This window comes from Trachemys scripta, chromosome 4, assembly GCF_013100865.1.
Source record: "Trachemys scripta elegans isolate TJP31775 chromosome 4, CAS_Tse_1.0, whole genome shotgun sequence".
Classification (NCBI taxonomy): domain Eukaryota; kingdom Metazoa; phylum Chordata; order Testudines; family Emydidae; genus Trachemys; species Trachemys scripta.
Genome location: NC_048301.1, coordinates 31,862,954 through 31,889,407, shown reverse-complemented (window position 1 = coordinate 31,889,407; position 26,454 = coordinate 31,862,954). Strand labels below are relative to the sequence as shown.

Genomic DNA, 26,454 nt, shown 5'->3' with positions numbered 1-26,454 from the left:
TTTTTTTTATTTGGGTCCTGGGTATTTTAAAGACCCTGCTTATCTTGGTGCTTTGCTTTAACACCGGCGTTCAGCTCAGATTTTCGAGTTAACAGTCCCTAGATTGACATGTATGTGGGAGATGGTTGCCCTCCAATGATAATTCCCTAATTCTGGAGTTTGATTTTCACATGGTCCAACAGAACTGAATATGTTCTCCTTTCAAGGCTCATCTATTTATTCAGGTTTTTTTAGAGGAGGAGGGTTGAATTTAGAGGGTTGGAGAATTATTTTTTTCAGTTCATTTGGAAGCATTTTTGTTTGCTTGTTTTTGTTTTTATCATTGGGCATTGATATTACGGACTGTTAGTTTTGTAAGTGGTGCAACACTATGTATACCGAATAACAAAAGTATTTCTGGCATGCTTACATGATTTCTATGGGGCTTAGTAGGTTGTTTGACATTTCTTAAACAATAATCACTGTTAGCAATTTGCTGGCAAATGGAATGCCAGTTGTTTGTTCACCACAAGTATAGCCTGGCTAACAAGACCATCCCTGACAGGTGTTTGTCCAACCTGCCCTTAAAAATCTCCAGTAATGGGGATTCCACAACCTCCCTTGGAAGCCTATTCCAGTGCTTAACTGCTCTTATGGTTAGAAAATTTTTCCTAATAGCTAACCTAAATCTCCTTTGCTGCAGATTAAGTCCATTACTTCTTCTTCTACTTTCAATGGACATGAAGAACAATTGATCACAGTCCTCTTTATAACAGCCTTTAATATATTTGAGGACTGTTATCAGGTGCCCCTCAGTCTTCTTTTCTCAAGACTAAACATGCCCAGACTAAACCTTTTATCATTTTTGTTGCCCTCCTCTGGACTCCCTCCAGTTTATCCACATCATTCCTGAAGTGTGGTGCCCAGAATTGGGCACAGCTGAGGTCTCACCAGTGTCGAACAGAGTGGGACAATTACCTCCCTTGTCTTATATACAGTAACTCCTCACTTAAAGTCGTCCCGGTTTTCGTTGTTACCTTGCTGATCAATTAGGGAACATGCTCGTTTAAAGTTGCCCAATGCTCCCTTATAACATTGTTTGGCAGCCGCCTGCTTTGTCCACTGCTTGCACGAAGAGCAGCTCGTTGCAGCTAGCAACGAGGGGGCTTGGAACCAGGGTGGACCGGCAGCAGGGCCGGCGCAACCCATTAGGCGACCTAGGTGGTCGCCTAGGGTGCTAACATTTGGGGGGCAGAGACCGCGGCGGCCGGGTCTTCGGCCGCCCCGGTCGTCGTCGGTATTTTGGGGGCGGGACCTTTCGTCACCTAGGACAGCAAAAAAGCTAGCGGCGCTCCTGACCGGCAGCCCCCCATCAGCTCCCTTATCAGCTCCCCATTCCCCTAAGTTCCTTGTGCGGCAGCTGCCCAGCAGGCTACCAATTGCCAGAAGTTCAGCTGTCCCTCCCGCAACTGTCATGTGCAGCTCCGGCCCTCTGCCTCGGAGCTGCTCCCAGGAGCCTCCTGCTTGCTGTGCAGGGGAGGGGGGAAGTGGGAGGCTAATGTCAGGGTGTCCCCCTCCCCCCACTTACCCCTTCTCCATATAGAGCAGGGTGGACAGGACAGGGCTCAGGAGGGAGAGAGCTTGCTGGCTGCAGCTGCTATCTCAACTTCCTGATCTTTTTAAAGGCAATGTACTTAGAATGGTGTCAGCATCCTTAAAGGGGCAATGCGCATCTCTCTCTCCCATGCACAGGGTGTGTCTCTCTGTCGCTGTCTGCCATGCTGTCTCCTCTCCCTCCATTCATGCTGCCTTGTAGAGTGTGAGGCTACATTAACAACAGTGTGTTAACCCTTGAAGGCTCAGCCGAATGCTACTTGATCATTTAGCAGTAAGGCATTCCCCGGAAAATATCCCACGCTCTGACTTCACCACCTCAACCAAGCTTCACAATCATCATTGCTGTGTACAGTATTAAATTGTTTGTTTAAAACGTATACTGTGTGTATAAATATATGTATAATATAGTTTTTTGTCTGGTGAAAAAAATGTCCCTGGAACCTAACCCCTCCTATTTACATTAATTCTTATGGGGGAAATTGGATTCGCTTAACATCGTTTCACTTAAAGTCGCATTTTTCAGGAACATAACTACAATGTTAAGCAAGGAGTTACTGTACAACATTCCTGTTAATACACCCCAGAACGTTATAAGCCTTTTTAGCAACTGCATCACATTGTTGACTCATATTCAATTTGTAATCCACTATACCCCCCAGATCTTGTTCAGCAATGCTATCACCTAGCCACTTATTCCCCATTTTGTAGTTGTGCATTTGATTTTTCATTCCTAAGTGAAGTACTTTGCACTTGTCTTTATTGAATTTAATCTTGTTGAATTCAGACCAATTCTCCAATTTGTCGAGGTCATTTTGAATTCTAATCCTGCTTTCCAAAGTGCTTGCAACCACTCCATTCCACCAGGTTGGTGTCATCTGCAAATTCCATTATCCAAGTCATTAATGAAAATATAGAATGGTGCTAGACCTAGGACAGACCCCTGTGGAACCCCACTAAATACACCTTCCCAGTTTAACAATGAACCATTGATGACTACTCTTGGAGTATGGTCTTTCAATCAGCTGCACATCTACCTTATACTACTGTAATTTTATCTATTTCTCTAGTTTGCTTATGAGAATGTCATGCGGGACTGTGTCAAATCAAGATATCTCATGTTTACTGCTTCCCTGCTATTCACCAGGCCAGTAAACCTGTCAATGAAGGAAATTAGGTTGGCTTGGCATGATTTGTTCTTGAAAAATCCATGCTGGATATTACTTATTACCTTATAATCCTCTAGGACCAGTGCTTACTAATTGATTGTTTAATAATTTGTTCAAGTATCCTCCCAGGTTTTGAAGTTAGGCTGACTGGTCTATAATTCCCTGGGTCCTCCTTGTTCCCCTGTTCTAAAGATAGGTAGTACGTTTCTCCTTCTGCAGTCCTCTGGGACGTCACCCATCCTCCATGAGTTGTCAAAGATAATTGCTAACAGTTCTGAGATTGCTTCAGTTAGTACCTTAAGTATCCTAGGATGAATCAGGCCCTGCCAACTTGGAATACATCCAATTTATCTAAATATTCTAGTTTAACCAGTTCTTTCCCTATTTTGGCTTGTGATCCTTCCCCTTTGTTGTTAATGGGCTTGAGTACCTGCTCACCATTAACCTTTTTAGTAAAGATTAGCAAAATAGGCATTAAATGACTCAGCCTTCTTGATGTCATCGGTTAGCTATCCTTCCTTGCTAATTAGAGGATCTACATTTTCCTTTGTCTTTTTCTTGCTCCTAATGTGTTTAAAAAACCTCTTGTTATTGCCTTTAATGTCCTTGCTAGGTGTACCTTAGTATTTCTGATTTTGTCCCTACATGCTTGTATTAGTCCTTTGTACTCATCCTTAGCAATCTGTCCATGTTTCCACTTTTTGTAGGATTCCTTTTGATTTTTGGGTCATTAAAGAACTTCTAATGGAGCAATGTTGGCCTCTTCCTATTCTTTCCTTTGCACCAAGATAGGTTGAAGTTGTGCCTTTAATATTGTTTCCTTGAGAAATTGCCTGAACTCCTTTTCCCCTTAGATTTTCTCTCCATGGAACCTGCCTACCAGTTCTCTGTGTTTGTTAAAGTCTGCTTTTTTTAAGTCCATTGACCTTATTCTGTTACTGTCACTTACAATCATGAAATCTATCATTTCATGATCACTTTCGCCTAAATTGCCTTCCACCTTGAGAATTACTATCAATTCCTCCTGATGGTCAGAATAAAGTCTAAAATGGCTGTGCCCTTGGTTACCTCCTCCACTTTCTGAAACAAAAAGTTGTCCCTAATATATTCCAAGAACTTAATGGAAATTTTGTATTTTGCCATATTACTTTTCCAACAGATGTCTGGGTATTTAAAATCCCCCATTACTAGCAGGGCTTATGTTTTGAATACTTCTATTTGTTCTAGAAATGCCTCAGCCACCTCCTTGTCCTGATTTAGTTGTCTGCAGTAGATGCCTACCATGACATCCCTATTTTTTACTCCTTTTATCTTTACCCTACAGACTTTCAACTGGTCTGCCTCTCAGCTCCTTCTTGATCTCCGAACAAATGCATATATTCTTGATGTATAATGCAAAACCTCAACCTGTTTTATCTTGCCTGTCCTTCCTGAACAAGTTATACTTCTCTATACCAATATTCGAGATCTGAGATTTATCCCACCACATCTATGTCATGCCAAATATGACATAATTTAGTTTACAGACTAATACTTCCAGTTCTTCCTTTTTATTTCCCATACTCCTTGCATTTAAAGTCCAATCCTGTTTTCTAGGACAAGACAGACACACACAAGAGGTGAGAGAAAAGAACAAGCAAAGATAGAAAATGAAGCTTCTATCTCTAGAGTTAACTTTCACTTGTAATCTCACTGCTGGAGAGACACAAGCACAACCCACAGCTGGCCACTTTGAGACTTGGCAAACTGTACCAGCATCAGGCTGTTTACGGCATTATTTTTAACTGCCTCTTTGGTTATAGCAGGGGTTTTCAAGCTGGGGGTCAGGATCCCTCAGGGGTCACAAGGTTATTACATGGGGGGTCATGAGCTGTCAACCTCCACCCCCAACCCCGCTTTGCCTCCAGCATTTAAAATGATGTTAAATATATTTAAAAGTGTTTTTAATTTATAGGGGATGGAGGTCACACTCAGAGGCTTGCTATGTGAAAGGGGTCACCAGTAAAAACGTTTGAGAACCACTGGGTTATAGGCTTTCACCAGTGTTGCAAAATGTACAGTCTTGGCCACCTAAGCCAGCCTTTTATTAGACAGAAAGCAAAAGGAGAGGGATAAGAAGGAGAAGAAATAAGCTGGGGAAGAAAAAGGACAGATGGGGGAGGGAGGTATAGCAGGCACTAAAGTCTCACATCCCAGGTGGAGTTTAGGATTCAGCTGGAGCCAGTGGAGGTGGTGATGTCATCTGGGTCTCTCTCTTGGCCCAGCTTCATCAGGACATCTTTCAGGATCAGGACAATGCAGGCCCAATGTTATAATTGTGGATCCCAGGTCCCAGGAGACACTGTGGATAGCAGCTATGATGATGAAGTTTGTGCTTTCTGATCCACCTCGCAGATAGCTGCTGTTGTCAGGTCACCCCCCACCCCCGTTTTTTTAAAAAGGCACCTAAAAGGAAGTGATGGGCAGAATAGCCCATCCCCTCATTATTTTGTTACTCCATCAGGCCTCATTTCCAACACATACATTTTGATTCATTGAGTTCCAGTCCCAAACTTTTCTAGTTTACCAGGCATGGTTTTAAAAGTCTTTGAACTATATTAGTAGGCCTTTTTGTTTGGATTAATTTAGTCTGTCTCCCTTTTGCACTTTTTCCTATTAAAATTTATTGTTATAGGTTATTGTAACACTTTATGAACTTTCACTCACTTCTAGGGTGATCAGATGTCCCAATTTTATTGGGACAGTCCCGATATTTAGGGCTTTGTCTTATATAGGCACCTATTATCCCCCCGCCCCCATCCTGATTTTTCACACTTACTGTCTAGTCACTCTACTCACTTCTTACAATCAAACTCAATTAGGGTAAATTTGTAGGCCCAATTATTACAACAGGGGTTTGAGGAGTTTGTTGTTTTTGAAAGTTAAATTTAAATTAAATTAACGGATATCCCATCTCCTAGAACTGGAAGGGACCTTGGAAGGTCATTGAGTCCAGCCCCCTGCCTTCACTAGCAGGACCAAGTACTGATTTTGCCCCAGATCCCTTAGTGGCCTCCTCAAGGATTGAATTTACAACCCTGGGTTTAGCAGCCAATGCTCAAACCTCCCCCCCAAGTTATGGTGAATTAGCCCTGCTGTAACCAAACCAAACTCTATCATGGTCAAAAGAGTTATGCCTGTTTGCGCCAAGCCTGAATTTGGTTCCTACTAGCTCTTTATCATGGTGAACTTTAATTATACAGAGCCCTCTACAGTTTTCCTTCTGTATAGCTGTCGTCAGAAAGATCCAAGATTCATCCATTTGACACTGTTGCATTTGGAGCCATAGTACTGTTGCAGAATTCTAACAGGAATAAAAATTTGTTCTTCCCAGCACAGAATGATCTGAGATACTTAGAGATGAGATAAAGGAGAACAATCTATAAAGGTTTTTTAGAACAGCTGGTTAAACTTTAGCTTCTCCTAGTTTCTTAGAAGAGAATGGGGTGTATTATTACAATATTTAATCATATCAAGAATTAGTGTTTTTTTAGGTTGGTTCGACTTTTTCTTAGACTCGGATGTGTGTGAGACAAGACAAGCAGCACTTTCAGAGTGGGAATCCGGGTGAGTGATTTTTAATTCTATGGATGTCCGTGAAATCCAAAGAAGATGATAGTAAACTGGGTGGAAGTGGGAGATACCACGGAAAGCAGGCCTAATGCAAAGGGACCCAACGAGGTCAGGAACATCCCTTCAGGAAAGAACAGGGAGTCTCACTCAGACAAGAAGCAGCTGCAGGAAGAGGCCCCACGTGACAGCAGGGACGGCTCTGCCATGGGCACTAGCCTCGAAGCGTCTCCCCACTGACACAGCCCCTGCTGCCGCTGCCAGCTCCGCGAACCTGCCTTACGCCCCCCACGAGCTCAGAACAGCCCCCGCCGCGCGCCCAGCAGCTCTCCGCTCCCCAACCCGCCACCCGTCCAGCGTCACGTGACTCCGCGCGCTGCCCCAATCCGTCCCCAGGGCTGGGCAGAGGCTTCTTGCTCTCCACGCCCCATCCATTTCCTTCCTTCCTCCCCACGCTCAGGCTCCGCCCCCTCGCTCTCTTCGCGGCCGCGCTTGGCCCTTCCTGGGCTCCGTAGCGGCCCCGCCTCTGTCTCTGTCTGTGCCCTCTCGGCCCCCATACGCCGCGGAGCTCCCGTTGGTGGGTGCAGGATGGTGAGTGAGCACCGGGCCCGTGTCTCCGTCACCGGTAACCGGGGGGCTGCAGTCAGGAGACCGAGGGACGGGGGGATATGGAGAGGGGCTGGGCCCCCTGCTTGTAGGGCCCGGCTCCTTCCCCCGCTGGCCCGGCTTATGCGGAGTCATCGCCCATCCCCCGCTGAGGCCTGTGCCCCGCCGGCCCCGGAGCGAGGGGAGCGGCCAGGAGTGGGGGGGGGGAGGAGGAACGGCATTGGGGGGGGTATTTACCGATTTCGGGAGGCAATTTATTTCTAAGCCGTAAAATCATCTCCCGGAAGGGAGCGTCCCCCCGAGCCCTGTCCAGAAGGGGCCGGTCCCCCTCAGGCACAGCCCCTCGTCCTGCGCCGCCGGCCAGCGAAGGGGGCAGATCCCCGCTGCTACAAGGCACAGGCGAAACAAAGGAGGGTGGAAATGGCAAAGCTGCCGCCCATGTTAACAGTCTCCCGTTTTATCCGGTACCCCATGAGGAGACTGAAAAGATTTCTCTTCTGTAGGCCTGCCTGTCTGGTATTTAGCAAAACGGGGAAAAAAACAAACTGGGGCTGGGGCCGGGTCCTGTCCCCTTTCCCACACCCACAATTGGTTTGTTAATCTTCGTTTAAATAATAAAAATACCTAATTTTGACATAATGTTTTTCATCAGTAGATCTCAAAGTGCTCACATCATGTGGTGCTGTGTAGGGCATTGCCCACACGAAGTGTTCAAAAACCACAAGTACCTTAACATTCTTGAGATTTTTAAAATACAATTTTGGGTCGTTTTATCTCCTTTTTAATGTTTGAGTGTTTGGACAATACTTGGGTCACATTTTCAGTTTTCACAACCACAAGGTTGAGAAACCTGTTTGGTTTTTTCGTAATGGCAGCTGAGATGCTCACATAATCACACGACTCTAGTAGCTAGCGCTTTGAGTAAAAACACCTAGAATCTCAAGAGCTGACAATAGTGTATTAAGCCTACAATTAAAATACACAGCTTTATTGTTTCATTGCCTTAACTGATTAGCTAACCCATTTTATAGTCTAACTCATTAACAATGTAAAAAGTCATATAAAAACCTGTGGACTTAACACAGTTTGCCCAGTGAACACCCATGTCTGATAGTGAAGGGTAAGATTATGTCATGGATTCTGTGACTTTCTGAGACCTCTGTGATGTTTTCCAGCCCTGGGATGGTGGGCTGGAGCTGGCAGCCGCCGTGGAGCCCTGCAGCTCTGAGCTGCCACGGGCTGCGGTTTGCAGGAGCCATGAGCACTGGGGGGACCCTTGCAGCTCTCAGCTGCCATGAGCAGCAGGTGCTGGATTCCCCCACCGTGGCAGTGGGGCTGGGGCTCGGGCTCTCATGCGCCTCCCCCTGAGTTTGGGCTTCAGTCCTCCCCCAGTCAGCCCCATTTTGTTACAGTTATTTTTAGTAAAAGTCAGGGACAGGTCACAGGCAATTTAAACCTGTGCCTGAGTTTTACCAAAAATACCCGTGACAAAATCTTAACCTTATTGATAGTACATTCTTTTCACTAGCTTTAATACCAATCCTTGATTTAGTACAGATGAGTACACTAGCTTTATGTGATGAGTTGTATTATTGACAAGGAAATAATTTACAGGCCTTGGAAACAGGGATTGCCATCTTCCTGGCATATCTAGTTCAACTGTGGCCAATACTTTATGCTTCAAAGGAAGGAGATTTAACCATTATGCACCAAGCTAGTGCAATGCTGTATCAGTCCAAAACATAGCCCTTTGGTCAGTCCATATTGCTCCACTCTTCAAATCCCTTCACTAACTCTCCTGCTTGAGAAGATTGATTTATTCTAGGATTTACCAGCAGTTTGTTTAGCCTTATTAAAATGTATCTAATTGCATATTCTTTTTGCAAGATTCTTGCAAGATTCTTAGTATTCCAGATACAAATAGCTTGCTTGCTTTCATTTGGGTGTCATCTTTGTTTTCCTTTAGGGTCAAAGTCAAAGTGGTGGACATGGTCCTGGGGGTGGCAAGAAGGATGACAAGGTAAATAATGAAAAATCAATTGCCCTTTTTTAATAGGGTAAACTGCATGACTAATTCCAAAGTTTTCAGCAATGGATTTTTAAATAATCTTTTGTTCCATGTACTCAAAACTGCCTAAAATTTGCCCATTGCTTATATTTCCTAGCCTCCCCAAATATCTCTTTCATATGCATGTTGTAGAAGAACTCACATGGTTTACTCAGAAAATGGCTTGCTCTGTAAACTGTACAAGAGGCACTAAAAATTACATGGCAGTAATATCCTACTTACAAACAGTGAAATAAAAATAGCTCTTGGTCACAAAGGAGTTGACTTTTCAAAATCTGCAGGCAGATACCTGATTTGTGAGTACCGAGTCAGCACTTGTGCACATCAGCTGCAAGTGCATTTTTAAAAATCCAACTAATATGGCTTTCTTTCTTGTGGCTTAGGAAGAAAAATGAGTCCTTCTGAGCTAGAATTCTGTTTATGCAGGCAATCTTATAAATATACAAATTAACAACCGAATTTAATATATTTGGATGTAGATTAAACTGCAAAGTAAACAAACTGCAAAACCTGACTGCTCCTTTATGTTGTAAAATAACACTGGGATAAGTCTCCACAGTGCAGTGCTGCTGCAACAGAGCAAAGTGTTCTGTTCTGCGTGTGGAAGCTGTGCGCTGTGTGACATAGGATGGCTAGTGTAAACACTTTGCCTTGCTGCAACTTACACCATCACACCAGTGCAGAGAGCAGTAGTGTGATTCTCTAGTGTAGACTAGGCTTGAGAGTCAACCTCCTCTCTCCCTTAAGCCTCACTTTAGAGGCCTCGAAGATTTACAGTTCAGGTTTCAGCCTCCTGTGACATCAGATTCCTAGTTTTCCAAAAACTGGCAAAGTCCTTCATCTGAAAGAGGCAACTCAAGATCGGATATATCTAATGTATAAAGTAAGCAGGAAAATAATTAGTTTTTTTTAAAGCCTCCCTCTTTATATATTATACATCATAAAGGAGGAGTAAAAGGCACAAACCCAGTACATCTTTGCATTGTAATTCACTTTCAAATTGAGTTATTTTTCAGCTTGGCACTGTGATGGATTTCTGTGGCTTGTTCTTGTGATATCTATTCTGATTTTTGTTTTGTGCTTGTCTGATTTGGTTTAAAAGGATAAGAAGAAGAAATATGAACCTCCAGTTCCAACTAGAGTGGGGAAAAAGAAGAAGAAAACAAAGGGACCAGATGCAGCCAGCAAACTCCCACTGGGTAAGTATGTTTATTTCTCCTACAATCTCACAAGGCTCTTATAATATTGTGGGATCTAGGGTTCTGATCCTGCAACAAGCTCCACAAGGGCATATAGTGGTCTGCTTCCACAGATCATACTGCAGGATTAGGCCTAAATCTCAAATGACTAAATTGTAAAACCAAAGGTAACACTGTAAAGATTTTATTAGAAATAATTTCCCTATTGCTTGGTTAAGGTTATTAGAGATTATCTCAGTAATTCTTAATATTTTTTCTGACGAATGCTCTATAGGGCACCCAATTTTTTTTCTTTTTCTTAAATGAGGTCAAAAGTGGGGAAGATCCTGTGAATAATATAGTTGGAGTAGGATTGGAATAAGCAAAAGAGTGACTGACCCTCCTGTGCATTTAGGAGCTGGGAGAAGTGATGTTGAGAGTCTCTTTTGTCTGTATAAACAACAAAAATAAGTCTTTTATTCACCTGAATTATCCATAAACTGTGAAACATTGTCCTTGTGCAGGACCAGTAGGATTTATTCTCTGTAAAATGCACACATATGTTTGAATGGGTTACGTATTCTGTCCAGTAGTAGAACAGTGACACAGATACATGGTATACTAGTGTCCATTTGTCTATCAGGTGTTTTTTTAACTGTTGCAGAGGATCTGAACCGGGATACAGTATTAAATTATGCAATGTTGTGGTTAAGGTGCTTGCTCACAGTCATTAACAATTAGATTTTTGCAATTAGATTTGCTCTGTTACGTGAGGTTAGGAGTTTGTTATAGGTTAGGGGTTTGTTACAGGAATGGGTAGGTGAGATTCTGTGGCCTGCGTTGTGCAGGAGGTCAGACTAGATGATCATAATGGTCCCTTCTGACCTTAAAGTCTATGAGTATGTTTGCTGCTGTTGTAATTCTCTTCACATTCCCAAATGAAACTTGCAGAATGAAACTAAATGAAATTGAGGAGTGGAATGAGGTGGTTGTGGGCTATGAGGCTATTTTTTTTTTTTTCTTTTCAGAGGCCCTTTCTGGATTTAGAAGGCTGTTAAGGGGGAGAACTTTTGTTTTAGCACTTATTGTGTGAAACTTTAGCTGTGAGTAGGACATGTGAATTTGCTTTGTATCTATGGCCTTTTCTATACTAAGTTTTCAACCACTGGTGTAGCATGCTGGTGCAAGCAATAGAGCAAACAGGATTTACTCTGATTCCATGCAATTTGTTGTAGCTGGAATAAGCTGCACTGGTATAAATTGTGCAGTACTTCTATAACTCATGTGTATACTGTGCTTTGCACAGGTGTATCTATGACAGTGGATAAAGCATCAGTTCAAGGAAGACCTGTAAAAAATTCCTCCTGAACTGAGCCTTTTGCTGTGAGATTGTGGCTGGCATTTTTGTTTTCTTTAAGTTCTCCATCAAGTGAAGCACTGGGGGTCTGGAAGGATCATTCAGAATCCGGACTGAATACTGTAGATATGTCTAACATATGAGGCAGGACAAGGGAAAAAGGAAACTGTGGTTCCTGATTTTGTTTATAAACAATGGTGAAATTGTGCATTTAGTAATGCTATTCCAGCTGACTTTTAGTAAAAGGGGGAGGAGGAGAAAGGAGAAAAACATTAAACTCTCTAGAATTGGGTTTTCCAGGGTTTGGGCGTTTAAGATGTATTGCAGCTGTTCTATTGAACTTGCTCTGTTTAAGGGCTGTACTTTTTGATTAGCTAATAGTCAGTTGCTTTGTTAGTTTAAAGTAACCTTTTCTTTACTGTGGTTAATTTATTTCTACCACTGTGGTTTTTGTTCCGGGGTGTCTTAGTGATTCTTCTGTGAATTTTTCTCCTTTTGCTCTTCTGCTCAATATGCAACGGCAATCAAAAAAGCTGTCAGAATGTTAGGAACCATTAAGAAAGGGATAGATAAGAAGACAGAAAATATCATCATGACACTATATAAATCCATGGTACGCTCACACCTTAAATACTGCATGAAGTTCTGGTTGCCTCATCTCAAAAATATATATATTAAAATTGGAAAAGGTACAGAGAAGGGCAGCAAAAATGATTAGGGGTAGGAAACAACTTCCATATGAGAAGAGATTAAAAAGCCTGGGACTTTTCAACTTGGAAAAGAGATGACTAAGTGGGGTATGATAAAGGTCTGTAAAAATGTGAGTGGTGTAGAGAAAATTAATAAGGAAGTATTACGTACTCCTTCATATAACATAAGAACCAGGTATCACCCAATGAAATTATTAGGCAGCAGGTTTAACACAAACAAAAGAAGCTACTACTTCACACAACACACAGTCAAGCTGTGGAATTCATTGCCAGGAGAGGTTGTGAAGGTCAAAACTATAACAGGGTTTAAAAAAGAAATAAGTTCATGGAATCTATTAGCCAAGATGGTCAGGGATACAACCCAATGCTCTGGGTGTCCTTAGTGTCTGAATTCCAGAAGCTGGGAATAGACAATAGGGGATGGATCTCTCTATGATTGCCTGTTCTGTTCATTCCCTCTGAAGCACCTGACATTGGCCACTGTCAAAAGACAGGATACTGGGCTAGATGGACCATTGGTCTGGCCCAGTATGGCCGTTCTTATGCTCCACTGTCTTTAAAGTTGAATAAAGTATTGCTTTACTATGCTGCCTGATGGCTGGAAACCCCACTGGGAAATTACATCCATATACTAGGCCACTGGAGCTTTTTTGTGGTGAGGTATTAGCATGGTAGTGGCTATGGCTGCCAGAGCATAATCTTAGTTTGCAGTGCCTACCTCTGCTTGATGCACTCTTACCTTGTTAGATTCTGGAAGTATTGACTCATCTACTGATGTGCCATTGAAAACCCTGGTAGTGGTTGGGTAGATTTATAGAGAAACACACCTAAAGCCATCACCCCAGAGACTGTTGTGGTAGAAGGTAATTATGACATTTGGAAGAAAATCCGATTAGAAACTTTCATTTAAATAACTAGTATCTTGAAAAGATTTGCTGGTGGATTTCTTAGTTTACAGGCCTTTGGGTAATGATTCAGACTGGCCTGTTAATAAGGATTAGGCCAGCAGTTTCTTGCAATGAATTATTGAATAGCTTATACCATATCTAAATGGGAGTCAGATATACAGTGATTCGACTTCTTTCATTACAGTGACACCTCACACACAATGCAGACTCAAATTGCTGAAATTAGAGAGAATTAAAGATTACCTACTTATGGAGGAAGAATTTATCAGAAATCAGGAACAGATGAAACCTTTAGAAGAAAAGCAAGAGGTAAGTCTGAGGAAATTATTACACTCTTATTAAAACTGAGATACTACTAACCTAGATCTTTAGAAGTAAAATTGTAAACAATGTAAACTAGTTGATGCACAAGACCTGGAAATAAAGTGACTGAAATTTATAAAAACAGATTAAATATTTAATATTTATTTTAATTGTATTTAATAAAGCATAGACGGTACAGTCTCCTTACCGAGTGGCTCCCTAGTTGAAGAACAGAGGGTGGAGGAGTCTACTTTCAGGAATATTGGGGACTGGACTAGTGGGTTGAGTTTCAATACAGTTTATTATAGGTGGGGCATGTGTTTTTGTTTAGTGGGTCTCTGAAGGTGGAACTCTCCAAGGTGGCCAGCCAGCAGAGAAGGGAAGGAATGCACTAGACACATACACATTCTTATAGGGTAAGCTACAGAGGCATAAAGCAACATGAGATTAAACAAGTGGTTTAGCTTCTTAGCTGCCTCAAAAAGAGAGCTCCTATCCTCCTCTGCTGTGGAAGCTACATTCCTCAGGGACTGTGGGATCTATACCGCATCACAAGAAGTAGAAAGGACTTTTTTTTTTTTTTATTCAAATAGTTGTCAAAAGAACTGGGTAATGAATTTCCATTTTTTTCCTCACACAGGCAGTAGTTCTTACTTTAGTATATATGTTTAAAGCAGTACAATACATGTTTTGCCGAAGCTGTTTTTTTTTTTTCTGTGTTTAGTTCTTTGCTTTTGTTTGTTTGTTTCTTGCAGGAAGAGAGATCAAAGGTCGATGATCTGAGAGGAACCCCAATGTCTGTAGGTACCCTGGAGGAGATTATTGATGATAATCACGCTATAGTGTCTACATCAGTGGGATCTGAGCACTATGTCAGTATTTTGTCTTTTGTGGACAAAGATCTTCTAGAACCAGGCTGCTCTGTTTTGCTCAATCATAAGGTAAGTTGTTTCACAATATGAAGATGGAGTGGTGTGCAAGTTCCAATATCCTTTTGAACTAGCCTTTGTTTTTGGATCTGTTATAAGAGTACCATAGTGCAAGATCCAAGAATAAGTGCTTTGTGTGTTTCATGTCACTGTGTGAATGTACAGTACATTTAATCTTGGATTCCTGTGTAGTTTTGTGTTTTATCTTTAGGATCATTCTTCAGTAAAATGCATGCTATTTTACTTATGTTTGGTATTGGTATACCACTTGGACTAGGTTCATGCTGTGATAGGAGTCCTGATGGATGACACAGATCCTTTAGTTACAGTGATGAAAGTGGAGAAGGCCCCTCAGGAGACTTACGCTGACATTGGTGGCCTTGACAACCAGATTCAAGAAATTAAGGTATTTATATTTAGTAATTTATCTAATTAATAAGAAAACTTTTAAGCATCTGTTATCAGGAAGTTACCTAGATGATGGTCCAAAACTTGTGCATGAATTGTCACAATTGCTGTGGAACCCAAGACAGCACTGAGCTTTCTGGGATTTTGTACATTTTAAATCCTCAGCCTTAGCAGTCTTTTACAATTATATCAAGATTTTCAAAAGTGACTAGTGATTTTGGGAGTCCTATTTTGCCTCACTTTTAAAGAGACGTGATTTTCAGAAAGTGCTGATTTCCTTCCCTCTGAAATAGGTACCTTTTAAGGGTGACTCAAGGTGGGCACCCAAAACACTAGTGAAAATGTTGGCCTTAATAATTGATGATTAACACATTGAGGAAACCAGATTTCTCTTGTTGAATAATCCTCAGATTATAGAGGCGTCCTCTAGTGCTCTGTACACAGGATTAGGAGCCATGAATTCCTGAATTCTAAATTAAGCTCTGACATTGACTTGCTATGTGGCCTTTGGCTGTGCACTCATTCAGCCTTAATGTTTTCATTTCTAAAATGGAGACAGTAATACTCAATTACTTCATGTGACTGTTGTGCGGATTAATTAGTCAATATTTGTAAAATACTTTAATACTTGTTCTTATGTTATAGGAGTCTGTGGAGCTTCCTCTCACCCATCCTGAGTATTATGAAGAGATGGGTATAAAGCCTCCCAAAGGAGTAATTCTTTATGGCCCACCTGGCACAGGTATCCTACATAACAGTAACTTTAAGTATGCTCAGTTAATCCCATTTAAAGTATTAAGTGCAGATCCACACAGATACTTAGGCACCTAAGTCCCAATTCTGGCTCCACTGCGATTCACAAAACTCCTGCTGCACCCCATAGCTGCTGGATGAGGTTAGGGCCTGAGTCTTCAGGGTAAAAGTTTCCTCAGTGCTTGAGTTTTTGCCTCTGGGCGTGCACGCTACTGCCTCCCTAAAGGTGTTCCGAAGCTTATCTCCTGCATAAGCCCTAGAGCAGTTCACAAACTGGGGGAAGATAGGTGTCATCCACCTAAGTCACATGTATAGCCAGACCATTCTGGTGGGCATGTTCAGAGGCCACCTCCTGGATTGGGCCCTGTTCAGAGTCTTCCCGGAGGAGGAGGAGGTGCCCACCTTATAACTTTAGCCAGTGGTTAGAGCACTCACCTGGGGTGTCAGAGACCCAGGTTCAATTTCCCCATCTGCTGGAGAAAGGATTTGAATAGGGGTCTCCCACTTCTCAGGAGAGTGCTCCAATCACTGAGCTGTGGAATATTCTGATGTGGGGCTTCCTCAGTTTCTCTGGTTGAAGTTGTGGATAAATACTTGAGTCATTAGAGCATGGGGACTAGACCCTTGATCTCCCATCTCCCAGGTGGATGCCTTAACCCCTGGGCTCAGAGTCATTCTCACTCTGTTTCTCACTGGCCCAACGACTGATCCACTGTTGATAAATACTTAAATAGTCATTGGGCCAGAGAGAGAGACTCTGATTCTGCATTGCAATGGTTACAACGCTCCCCTGGGATGTGGGAGGCTCGGGTATGGTAGCTTTGCACCTGTCATGTCCCGCAAGAAATGCCTTAAGCCACCTAAGCCTTTTGACACAAAGAGGCGGGTCTTCTTTCATGGATCACTAAGCAGAGGTAGGTGCCTGTCTCCAGGATACACCCATCATTGTCTAGCTTAGGTGGAGAGCTGCCTAGAACATTGACTTTTGTGGATCATGTTCTAAGGCTCCTAACCCTCCCCATTCATTGTATAGGAAGCCTGTGTGCCTACCTCAATCATTGAGGATCGCAGTGTTGTTTCTGTGATTTTTCTAGGCACCTAAAAGTTCAGCGCTGTGATGCTCAGCATTGCAATGTCTTAGTCATTGAGTTGTAATTTTAATATAATTAGACTTGGTATATCAGCACTGTTCTGTATTTCATGCATCTTTTTTCTTAAAGTTAATAATTGTTACTGCAAACTCACTGCAGTGTTTCTTTACAATTGATAATAGGTAAAACCTTACTAGCCAAAGCAGTGGCAAACCAGACCTCAGCAACCTTTCTGAGAGTTGTTGGCTCCGAGCTTATACAGAAGTACCTAGGTGATGGTCCAAAACTTGTCCGTGAATTGTTCCGCGTAGCTGAGGAGCATGCTCCATCAATCGTCTTTATTGATGAAATAGATGCCATTGGTACAAAGAGGTAGTGTATTGCATTCATGCTTCCACACTGAATATAATAATAATTTTGTCAAGAACAATAGGGAAGTTATCTGAAACATTTCCGTTTGTGTTGAATTTCTCCTTTCGTCATTGCCATTTTGGTAGGTTAAATCAGGGGCTCTCAAACTGGCAGTCGGGACCCCTCCAGGGGTCGCGAGGTTATTACATGGGGGTCATGAGCTCTCAGCCTCCAGCCCCAAACCCTGCTTTGCCTCCAGCATTTATAATGGTATTAAATATATTTAAAAGTGTATTTAATGGTAAGGGGGGGGGTCGCACTCAGAGGCTTGCTATGTGAAAGGGGTCACCAGTACAAAAGTTTGAGAACCACTGGCTTAAATGATTTTTAATGTGAACAACACTTCCATTTGTTGACAAGTAAAGTTTGAAGTAGTTACTACAAAATTCTCAAAAAAATTATCTCAAAACAGTTTTTGTTGTAAGATATGCCAAAAGTTAGCTGCTAGTGTAGTAGAACCTAACAGTATAGCTAGAGTAATGATGGATTGCTTTAGGCAGAAAGAGATGGCTTGTTTAACAAATAAATTCTTCATGCCTCTAACATTAGCTGAGTACGACATTTGATTACTTTAACTTATTTTTCTATTGTTATTATTTATATAAATCTGTAGATGCTTGTCTATACATTCTGGTATGTAGGGCTGTAGATAAGTTTAAAATAACATTGTTTGGCTGTAGCATGGTAAAAATCCATTGTCAATAACTTTCCATAACTTTTATAGCATTTAATTGTTACGCTGTCCACAGCAGAAGTTAATAAAATTGATCCATGTGAGTGAGCCATTATGTCACTCTGAACTAATGTCAGCTTGCATCCAGGCTGTGCTGTTTTAAAGATGGAGCAAGGTTTAATTGGGACTGACGCACTTCACAGCTTAAGGTGTCCTTAAAGCAGCCCATTATCACCCTAAAAATCAAAGTGTTGGAAATAGCAGTATATATTTGCGCATTTTGGGATGTCTGGAGGTGCCATTTTCATACTTCTGTTTAAAAAAAAACAAAAACCAAACTGTTTCAGTAAAACACACTGCAGGTCTGACTTGAATCAGCACAGGCAAAGAGATTGTTAGAGGGATGCTGTCAAGTCCTAACAGCTGGAAGCTAAAGTCAGCAATGGTCAAATTGGAAGTGACACACATTTTTAACATTGAGGGTAATTAATCATTGGAATAGCTTACCAAGGAATGTGATACATTCATCACTCTACATCTTTACATCAAGACTGGATGTGTTTCTAAACTGTATGTTCTAATTTTTTATTATGGTACTGCCTAGGGGACCAATCAAGCATCAGGCCCCATTGTGCTAGTCCCAGTCTCTGCCCCCAAAAGTTTACAGTGTAAATAGACAAGACTGGAAAATGTAAGGGGCATTATATACCAGCAGAATGATTGTTTGTAAATGTCATGTTAGTTCTTAGATTTAAAAAAACACAGGGAGGGATTTGTTAGGAGGGGATTAGATAAATATAGGGCTCTGGTTCAACCTGAAATTATTGGACTAGATATTGGAATCATGTGAAATTCTGTGGCTTTTTCTATGCAAAGGTCAGACTAGATTATTGTAATACTTTCTGACCATAAAATCTGTGCATATATGAAAAACTGGAAATGAATTAATCAGTTTCTGAGACCGCACCCTTCTAAATAGTATGTTTACAATTTTTTTAAAATTCCTGTTAAAAAAATTGAGGATTTTTCTGCTTCCCTATTTATAAGGGCCTTTTCATTAAGGGACAAACTAACTATGCACACTGATGCACAAAGTAAACACTGGAAAAATAAAAGAATATTTGCTCATCTTTCAGTTTAGTGTTACACCTCTACCCCGATATAACACGAATTCGGATATAATGCGGTAAAGCAGTGCTCTGGGGGGGCGGGGGTTGCGCGCACTCCAGCAGATCAAAGCAAGTTCGATATAACACGGTTTCACCTATAACGTGGTAAGATTTTTTGGCTCCCAGGGACAGCGTTATATGGGGGTAGAGGTATACTTGTAACTGCAGAAGAGCCAACATTTTCAGTCAGAAATGTGACTTTAAAGTTGGGTGTCTCTTTTGAAGGCTGTTTCTCTGTCTTCTGCTTACCTTATTGGACCCAGGTGGTATATAAACTGACCTATTGTGAAAGCTTTTGTATTTGAGGGCATATTTACATTCCTATATAACCTGGGTGTTTTAAGCTCTGACGAAAAAAGCTGTTTATAATCATTGGTAGAGTGTCAGAGCATTTATTTCTGATATGCTGATCATTTTATTATTGGTAAAGAAAAGTATTTTTTGTACAGGGTTTAGTTTAGTTATATTTCTTTCTCTTGCCCATTCTCAAAGATATGACTCAAATTCTGGTGGTGAAAGAGAGATCCAGCGTACGATGCTGGAGTTGCTGAACCAATTAGATGGGTTTGATTCCCGTGGGGATGTGAAAGTTATCATGGCCACAAACAGAATAGAAACATTGGATCCAGCATTAATCAGGCCAGGTAAGAGACTTTTTATTAAGTCACATTTACTCCAAAAAGCTTCTTGTGCCAGGTACTGAATTTCATTTCTGCCTTTCTTTATAGAACATTGTTTGAGACTCTCCATAATCGTTTTATGGCTTAGAAGGAATATTGATTTAGGAATATAAAAAGTCAGTCCTTCTGAACAGGATGTAAAATATGAATCATGATGTATGTGCATGGAGAAAAAGGATAGTTTTCAGTTACAGGAGAAATAGCATTATAAATGCATTATATATAGTTAATCCCAAGGAAGAATATGAAAATTATTTTAAATGTATCATGCTGTGAGGCAGGGAAGTGATATCATCCCCATTTTACAGATGGGGAGCTGACGCAGAATGACTAAGGGCTAGTCATTCACAGAAGGACTTAGGTGCTTAACTGACATTTCAGGTACCTAAATCCCCAAATCAGGTCACAATGGGGTTAACAAAAGCCCTGTTCAGCTGCCCCAGAATGCTGTAGGCACCTAAGTTTTCACAGTAAAAGTTCCCTACATGCCTATATTTTTGCATGTACTCATGTGCAATGCAGTAGCCTTCCTCTAGACGTCCAGATGCCTAAGCCCCCAGAGCAATGTATAAAATAGAAAGAGAGGTGTTCCTCTGCCTAACTTGCCTGTGGGACCCGATCTGGTGCGCGGCTCAGAGCTCACCTACCAGATCAGGCTTCCATAGGTGAGCCCACCCAAAGTACTGGGGAAGTGCTGGAGAGAGGGAGACGTCCCTTTTACCTTTTAGCCCAGGGGCTAGGCTACTTATGCAGGAGACCCCCCTCACCCCCCACTTCAAGTTGCTCCTCCAAGTAAGTGTGAAGGGATTCAAACAGGGATCTGCCACCAGTAGGTTATGAAATAGTCTGTGCGGTTCCCTCTGTCTCACCTCTTGAGGTTGTTCCACCATGAATAAATGATTAGTCACTAGTCTAGAGAGAGAACAAGCATAAGAATGACTCTATAATGGGTGTTAAAGCACTCATTTGGGCCATGGGAGACCCAGTATACAGTCCCCCTGCTCCAATGACTTTTTCTTGTTTATTTATCCACAGTGCAACAGCTACAGTAGGAGCGAATGAGGGAGGCCCACATCAGATTCTCTCATAGTCCAATGGTTGGGCACTCACCTGCGAGGTGGCAGATCCCTGTTTGAATCCTTTCTTCCCCTCAGGCAAAGTGGGGACTTGAACCAGGGGTCTTCCACAGCCCATGTGAGTATCCACTGGGCTAAAAGTTATAAGAGAGGTCCTGGCACCCCCAGCTCCTTGCAAAATGGCATAGGCACCCACTGCTAAGAGAAGATTTGCACTGAGAGTCTCAAGCAGTGGGAGTTGCCTCCCTGCGGCCCAGATTTAGGTGCTGAACTCAGGGGTGGGGATGAGGACAGACCACTTGCCTTGGCATCACCCATTGATGAGGAGCAGCCTAGCATGTTGGCTTTTGTGAATCCCATTCTAAGGCACCTATCTCAGACTTTGAGAATCCCAGTGATTTTCTAGGTGCTGAAAGGGTAGGTGTGATGATGCTTAACCTCACCACACCTAAATTCCTTTGTAAATCTAGCCCACGTTCATGCAGGATGTCTGTCCTAATTGCTATCCTTCCTCTTAGTCTAGAAGCACATTTTCCATTCAGCTATCGAAAAACAGAACACCAGTATTAAATACCAGTACCAGAATTTCTGGGCTGATTTTATTTTTTTCCTCTGAGTATAAACCTGGCTCCTACCATTCTGTCTGCTCTGGAGTATGCTGCTCTTTAATAAAGGTAAAACTATCCAAGCACTTAATTCAGTGCAAACACAATGTGAAGTGCTTGTTTTTGATCACTTGTATTTAATTCACAGATAAAGCTGGTGAACTTTAAGGTTACTTAGAATACTTGTATACAAAGGAACTCCAGTTTGAAAAATAGAAGTCTAAGCATTAAAAGCTTTAAGCCTCACTCATGTTAGCAGGTACCTGTTTTAAATAGGAAAGGGCGAGTGCCAGGATGTTCTCTGTGACAAGTTTTTACTTATTGAACTTGCTTTCCTTCCTTTGCCAGAGCCTGGATGTGGCAACCTTCAGGCTATAATGCAGGAGTGTCCTGTTTGGTTGGAATTTAATAGGGAATGGAGAAGATTGGGCTGGATGATGATGTTTATTTTTAAAGATCTATAGGGTTCAGTCCTTATGTGGGTTTCTTGCCTGGAAAAATATTAAAAATCGGATATAAAAGCTGAGCAGCAACAAAACTTGAGCTGGGCACAGATACTATACTGTAAAGTTGTAAAAACAGCCAACAAGAGATTCTAAGTGTTTGGGAAGTAAGAAGGAAGCTACCCCACATCTGTGAGGTTTACACTTTTCCACTGAAGCTGGTCACTATTTGAGACAAGATAATGGACTAGATGGACTTCCCTCTGATCCAGTTTGTCAATTCTTATGTTCCTCTATTTAAATACGACTAGGCCAGTAGTAGTTCTCTCCCTATTTCATTTAAACATTATGGGACAGTGACTGTCTATTTTGTCTTGCACACAGACCCTACAGTGCAACACTGCATAAACATTAATAAAACGGTCACAGCTTGTTCATATTCTCATGAGCATGGAGCCTCACTTACCTTCTGACCTCAGTTTTTCTTCCAGAATATGGCTGTGGGACATTGCCTCCACACCTCTGCCAATGTGGGGGAAACAGTGACAGCTCATTCTGTACTTCTTCAGGGGACAGAGCACTTCAAACTCCACTGCTTTCAATCGAGAATCACTTAAATGTCTTTCCTACACACAGGGCGTATTGATAGGAAAATTGAGTTCCCCTTACCAGATGAAAAGACCAAGAAGCGCATCTTTCAGATCCACACAAGCAGGATGACTTTGGCAGATGATGTAACTTTAGATGAGCTTATTATGGCTAAAGATGATCTGTCTGGCGCAGATATTAAGGTAAGGGGCACTAGTGCTGACTAAGTTTGTAAACATCAGTTATGATAAATGTGTAATATCTGGGGTGAATTAAGACCTTATGCTATGATCCAAATAAGCAGTCCCCTTCCTCTACTACTGTAAGACAGTCAAACTGTCCTTCAAAGCTTTTACTGTTTTCTCTCCTTTAGCATTGATTAGAGCAGTGATACTCAGGCCTCAGTGGTGCAGAAGCCAAATTGGCAATCACCATCACCCAAAAGAGCCACAATAGTGTGAATTCATTGTTCATTTACTATATGTATGTATTCTTACAGCAAAATGACTGACCAAATATTGATTTTAGCAACTATAACAACATAGTAAAAGCATCCTGATTGGTTAATACAGTAACTTCTCACTTAAAGTTGTCCTGGTTAATGTTGTTACATTGCTGATTAATTAGGGAACATGCTCGTTTAAAGTTCTGTAATGCTCCCTTCTAATGTTGTTTGGCAGTCTCCTGCTTTGTCCACCGCTTGCAGGAAGAGCAGCCCATTGCAGGCTTGGAACCAGGGTGGACCAGCAGCCTTCCTATCAGCTTCCCTGCACAGCAGCTGCCCCGCAGGTTATCAGTTGCTGGCAGTTCAGCTGTTCCTCCCCTCACTGCCATGTGCTGCTCCTGCCCTCTGCCTTGGAGCTGCTCCCTGAGACTCCTGCTTGCTGTGCGGGGAGGAAGAGAGAGGCTGTCAGGATGTGTCCCTCCCCCTGCTGCACCCCATCTTCCATAGAGCGGGGGGGACACACGATGGAAGGAGCTTGTTGGCAGCAGCTGCGGTCTCAGCAAGCTGATCTAATTAACAAGGCAGTGTACTTAAGAGTAGGGTCAGTGTACTTAAAGGGGAAATACGCATCTCTCTCTCTCTCACACACGGTGCGTGTCTATGTTTGCGATGCTGTCTCCCCTCCTCCATTCCTGCTGCCTTGTAGAGTGTGAGAGTTAACCCTTGAGGGCTCAGCCAATTGCTAGTTCATCATTTAGCAGTAAGGCATTCCCTGGAAAATATCCCACCCTCTGACTCCTCCACCTCAACCAAGTTTCACCATCATCATCACTGTTTACCACTATTAAGTTGTTTGTTTAAAACTTAGTGTGTGTGTGTGTGTGTGTGTGTGTGTGTGTGTGTGTGTGTGTGTGTGTGTGTGTGTGTGTGTGTGTGTGTGTGTGTGTGTGTGTGTATATAGTCTTGTCTGGTGAAAAAAAATTTCCCTGGACCCTGACATTCATTCTTATGGGGAAATTGGATTTGCTTAACATTGTTTTGCTTAAAGTTGCATTTTTCAGGAACATAATTACAACGTTAAGTGAGGAGTTACTGTAACTAAAATCATATTAAAACACTATGTGCTACAAAGAGCTGCAGGAGACACATGAAAGAGTCACTTGCAGCTGCCAAGCCTCCGTCTGAGTATCACTGCGTGAGCGGGGACCATCAGTGCCACTCTCTGGCGTCTCCATTTTTTTTTTTTTTTTTTACATCAACAATCTCCTGCATTTGGGTGTCAACAAATACCCTAGTGCCATAAAAACCTCTTCATTTACCAAAACTCTACTTACCACACCATTTCTAATGGCTGAGGAGCATGTTTTTCTAAATGCTGAAAATGCAAATGTTAGCATTGGTTGAGTAGTCTAGTCTAAGGGGCTAGAGTCACAAAGGGACATAGTTCCCTAAATCCCAGAATCAGGACCTAATGGAGTCACAAAACCCCTGCTCAGTTTCTGCCTCTGCGTATCCACAGTGCAGCCTCATTTTATGTGATGTACTAACTGTGGGAAAATAGGCATTCCTCCACCTAACTTGTCTGTGGGCACATGCCAGTAGGCATGCTCAGAGCTTGCCTAGTGGATTAGGTCACCTTAGACAAGCTCCCACAAGAGCTTTCTGGGGACCATCCTTCATAACTCTTAGCCCAAAGCATATTCTGATGTAGGGCTTCTTCCATCTCTCCTGTTGAAGCTGTTCCAATATGGATAAATGAGTCATTGGACCAGTCCTCTTCCTTCAGTGATTATTTTTAGATAATTTATCCAGTGGAACAACTTCAACAGGAGTGATTGAGTGTGCCCCACATCAGACTTCTCATAGCTCAGTGGTTAGGGCACTCTTTTTCCCCCTCAGGCAGAGGGGGTACTTGAAGCAGAGTCTCTTACATTACAGGTGAGTACCCTAACTACTGGGCTGAAAGTTTTCAAGGAGTGCCTCCTCTCGCAAAATCATTGGAGACACTGAACTCTGAGGGTAGGGAAGCTTAGTACATAGCATCTCCCATTGGCTAACGCAGGGGATAACTAGGTGGGCAGCATGCTGGCTTTGTGAATCTAACCCAATATTTCATATCCTATCTGGAGGAGCCACTGTCTTGGGGTTGGTTAGTAGTCCTTAGCTACAATACTATTCATCTAAGGCTTTTGAAGGAGGTCACAGTTACAGGCTTGGTGAAGCTGCTGTACCCAAGTTGTAGATGAGAGAAATTTTACATGGAGATAGTGTAACTTGTCTAAAGCCATACAGAAGGTCAGTTGTAGAGCTGAGACTAGGAGTTCTGGCTCCTTGTAATTTCACCTCTAGAGAGACCCATTTTAAAGTTCTGCTTAGCTGGTAAGTTCACACACTGGCAGCCTCACTTTACTAGATTGTTGTAGATCAAAGAGGTACAGTTATGGACTGTGCTAAATGTATCTGTTGATTTCCTGTTGGCATGCAAGCACTGCGTGGATCGGAAACAGAATTATTTGTTAAATACAGGTGTAGACACTTGAGTTCCAGTCTTGTTAGCTTCATTACTTAATATGGCACATAATGATTAGCATGGTTTTGCCACTGTTCTGTTTGCACTGGCATCCAGAAAATATTTGAAAACTGTGTGTCACAGTAATGCATGTGTGGTTTGAATTAGTTGTCTATAGCTAGCAATTAATATCAGCTTTTCTCTTTCGTAGGCAATTTGCACAGAAGCTGGTTTGATGGCTTTGAGAGAACGCAGAATGAAAGTAACTAATGAAGACTTCAAAAAATCAAAAGAGAATGTTCTCTATAAGAAACAAGAAGGCACCCCAGAGGGGCTTTATCTTTAGATTAACTATGTCCACAGAGGGACTCTTCTCATTTTCAAAATACACGAAATGGCAACAGATGTTTCACAGGCCTCATCAATAGAGCATAATGTCTTAGCCTCTCCAAGCATGATGGATGGACTGTGTTTAGTTGTAAGTCTATAAAATACTTATTTCTAAATAAAACATTTGTTTCAGAAAGATTTTTTTAATTGAATGTCTTTATCAACACTTCAGCCATATGTATTAAATTGCCTAGTTACCTATTAGTGGCTTGATGAATTTTTTCATCAAGCTATTGGCTTATATAGCCATTTCAGAAAATAAGACCTGTAGCCACTGTTCAGTCTCATAACTTACTAACTACTGTGAGCAACTTCATTATAAAATTTCTCTGAATTGGATTTGTCAGTTATATAGTACCTCTTCTGTCTATACATCCTAAATGAATCTCCTATACTTTTGTGTTAACTAGATTTAGGCTTACTACAAGATTAACAATTACATCTAGTCCAGTAACGATGGTATTTTTTATAGGATATTTCAATAATAGTACCCAGGCAGTTATAAAAATGGTTAGGAGTTCTGTTTTTGTTTTTTTTAATAATTCAGACCCTGTTTGTCAGAATCACAGCTGACCAAAACTTTTCATTAAGGACACCTTAGAAAAAGACAGTCTCTAGGTTATGTCAGTTAAAACAGCCTTTTGAAAAGGTCACATTCATGAAGTTAAACGCAACAAAATAATAAAATTAGTCCATACGCTGATGTTTTGGATAAGTTTTAAAAGCTGGTGTTCATATTTAAAACAGAGTTTTAAATACAAGTGTTGCTAAGATAACACAATT

At 41.8% G+C, this 26,454-nt stretch overlaps 1 protein-coding gene across 1 annotated transcript; it reads left to right on the top strand.

Moving 5' to 3' along the window:
- The first annotated feature begins 6,824 nt into the window (after positions 1-6,824).
- Positions 6,825-25,809, top strand: PSMC1 (proteasome 26S subunit, ATPase 1). The gene is made up of 11 exons (XM_034768922.1): positions 6,825-6,962; positions 8,944-8,997; positions 10,148-10,244; positions 13,383-13,507; positions 14,257-14,442; positions 14,708-14,836; positions 15,484-15,580; positions 16,865-17,054; positions 19,428-19,579; positions 22,376-22,530; positions 25,493-25,809. The coding sequence occupies exons 1-11, from the start codon at positions 6,960-6,962 to the stop codon at positions 25,625-25,627; spliced, it is 1,323 nt and encodes a 440-aa protein (XP_034624813.1). The 5' UTR covers positions 6,825-6,959; the 3' UTR covers positions 25,628-25,809.
- Positions 25,810-26,454: the final 645 nt, after the last annotated feature.

Coding starts and splice junctions, on each gene's coding strand:
- PSMC1 (XM_034768922.1), top strand. Junction 8,998..10,147: donor GTGGCAAGAAGGATGACAAG/GTAAATAATGAA, acceptor TTGGTTTAAAAG/GATAAGAAGAAGAAATATGA. Junction 17,055..19,427: donor GATGCCATTGGTACAAAGAG/GTAGTGTATTGC, acceptor CCATTCTCAAAG/ATATGACTCAAATTCTGGTG.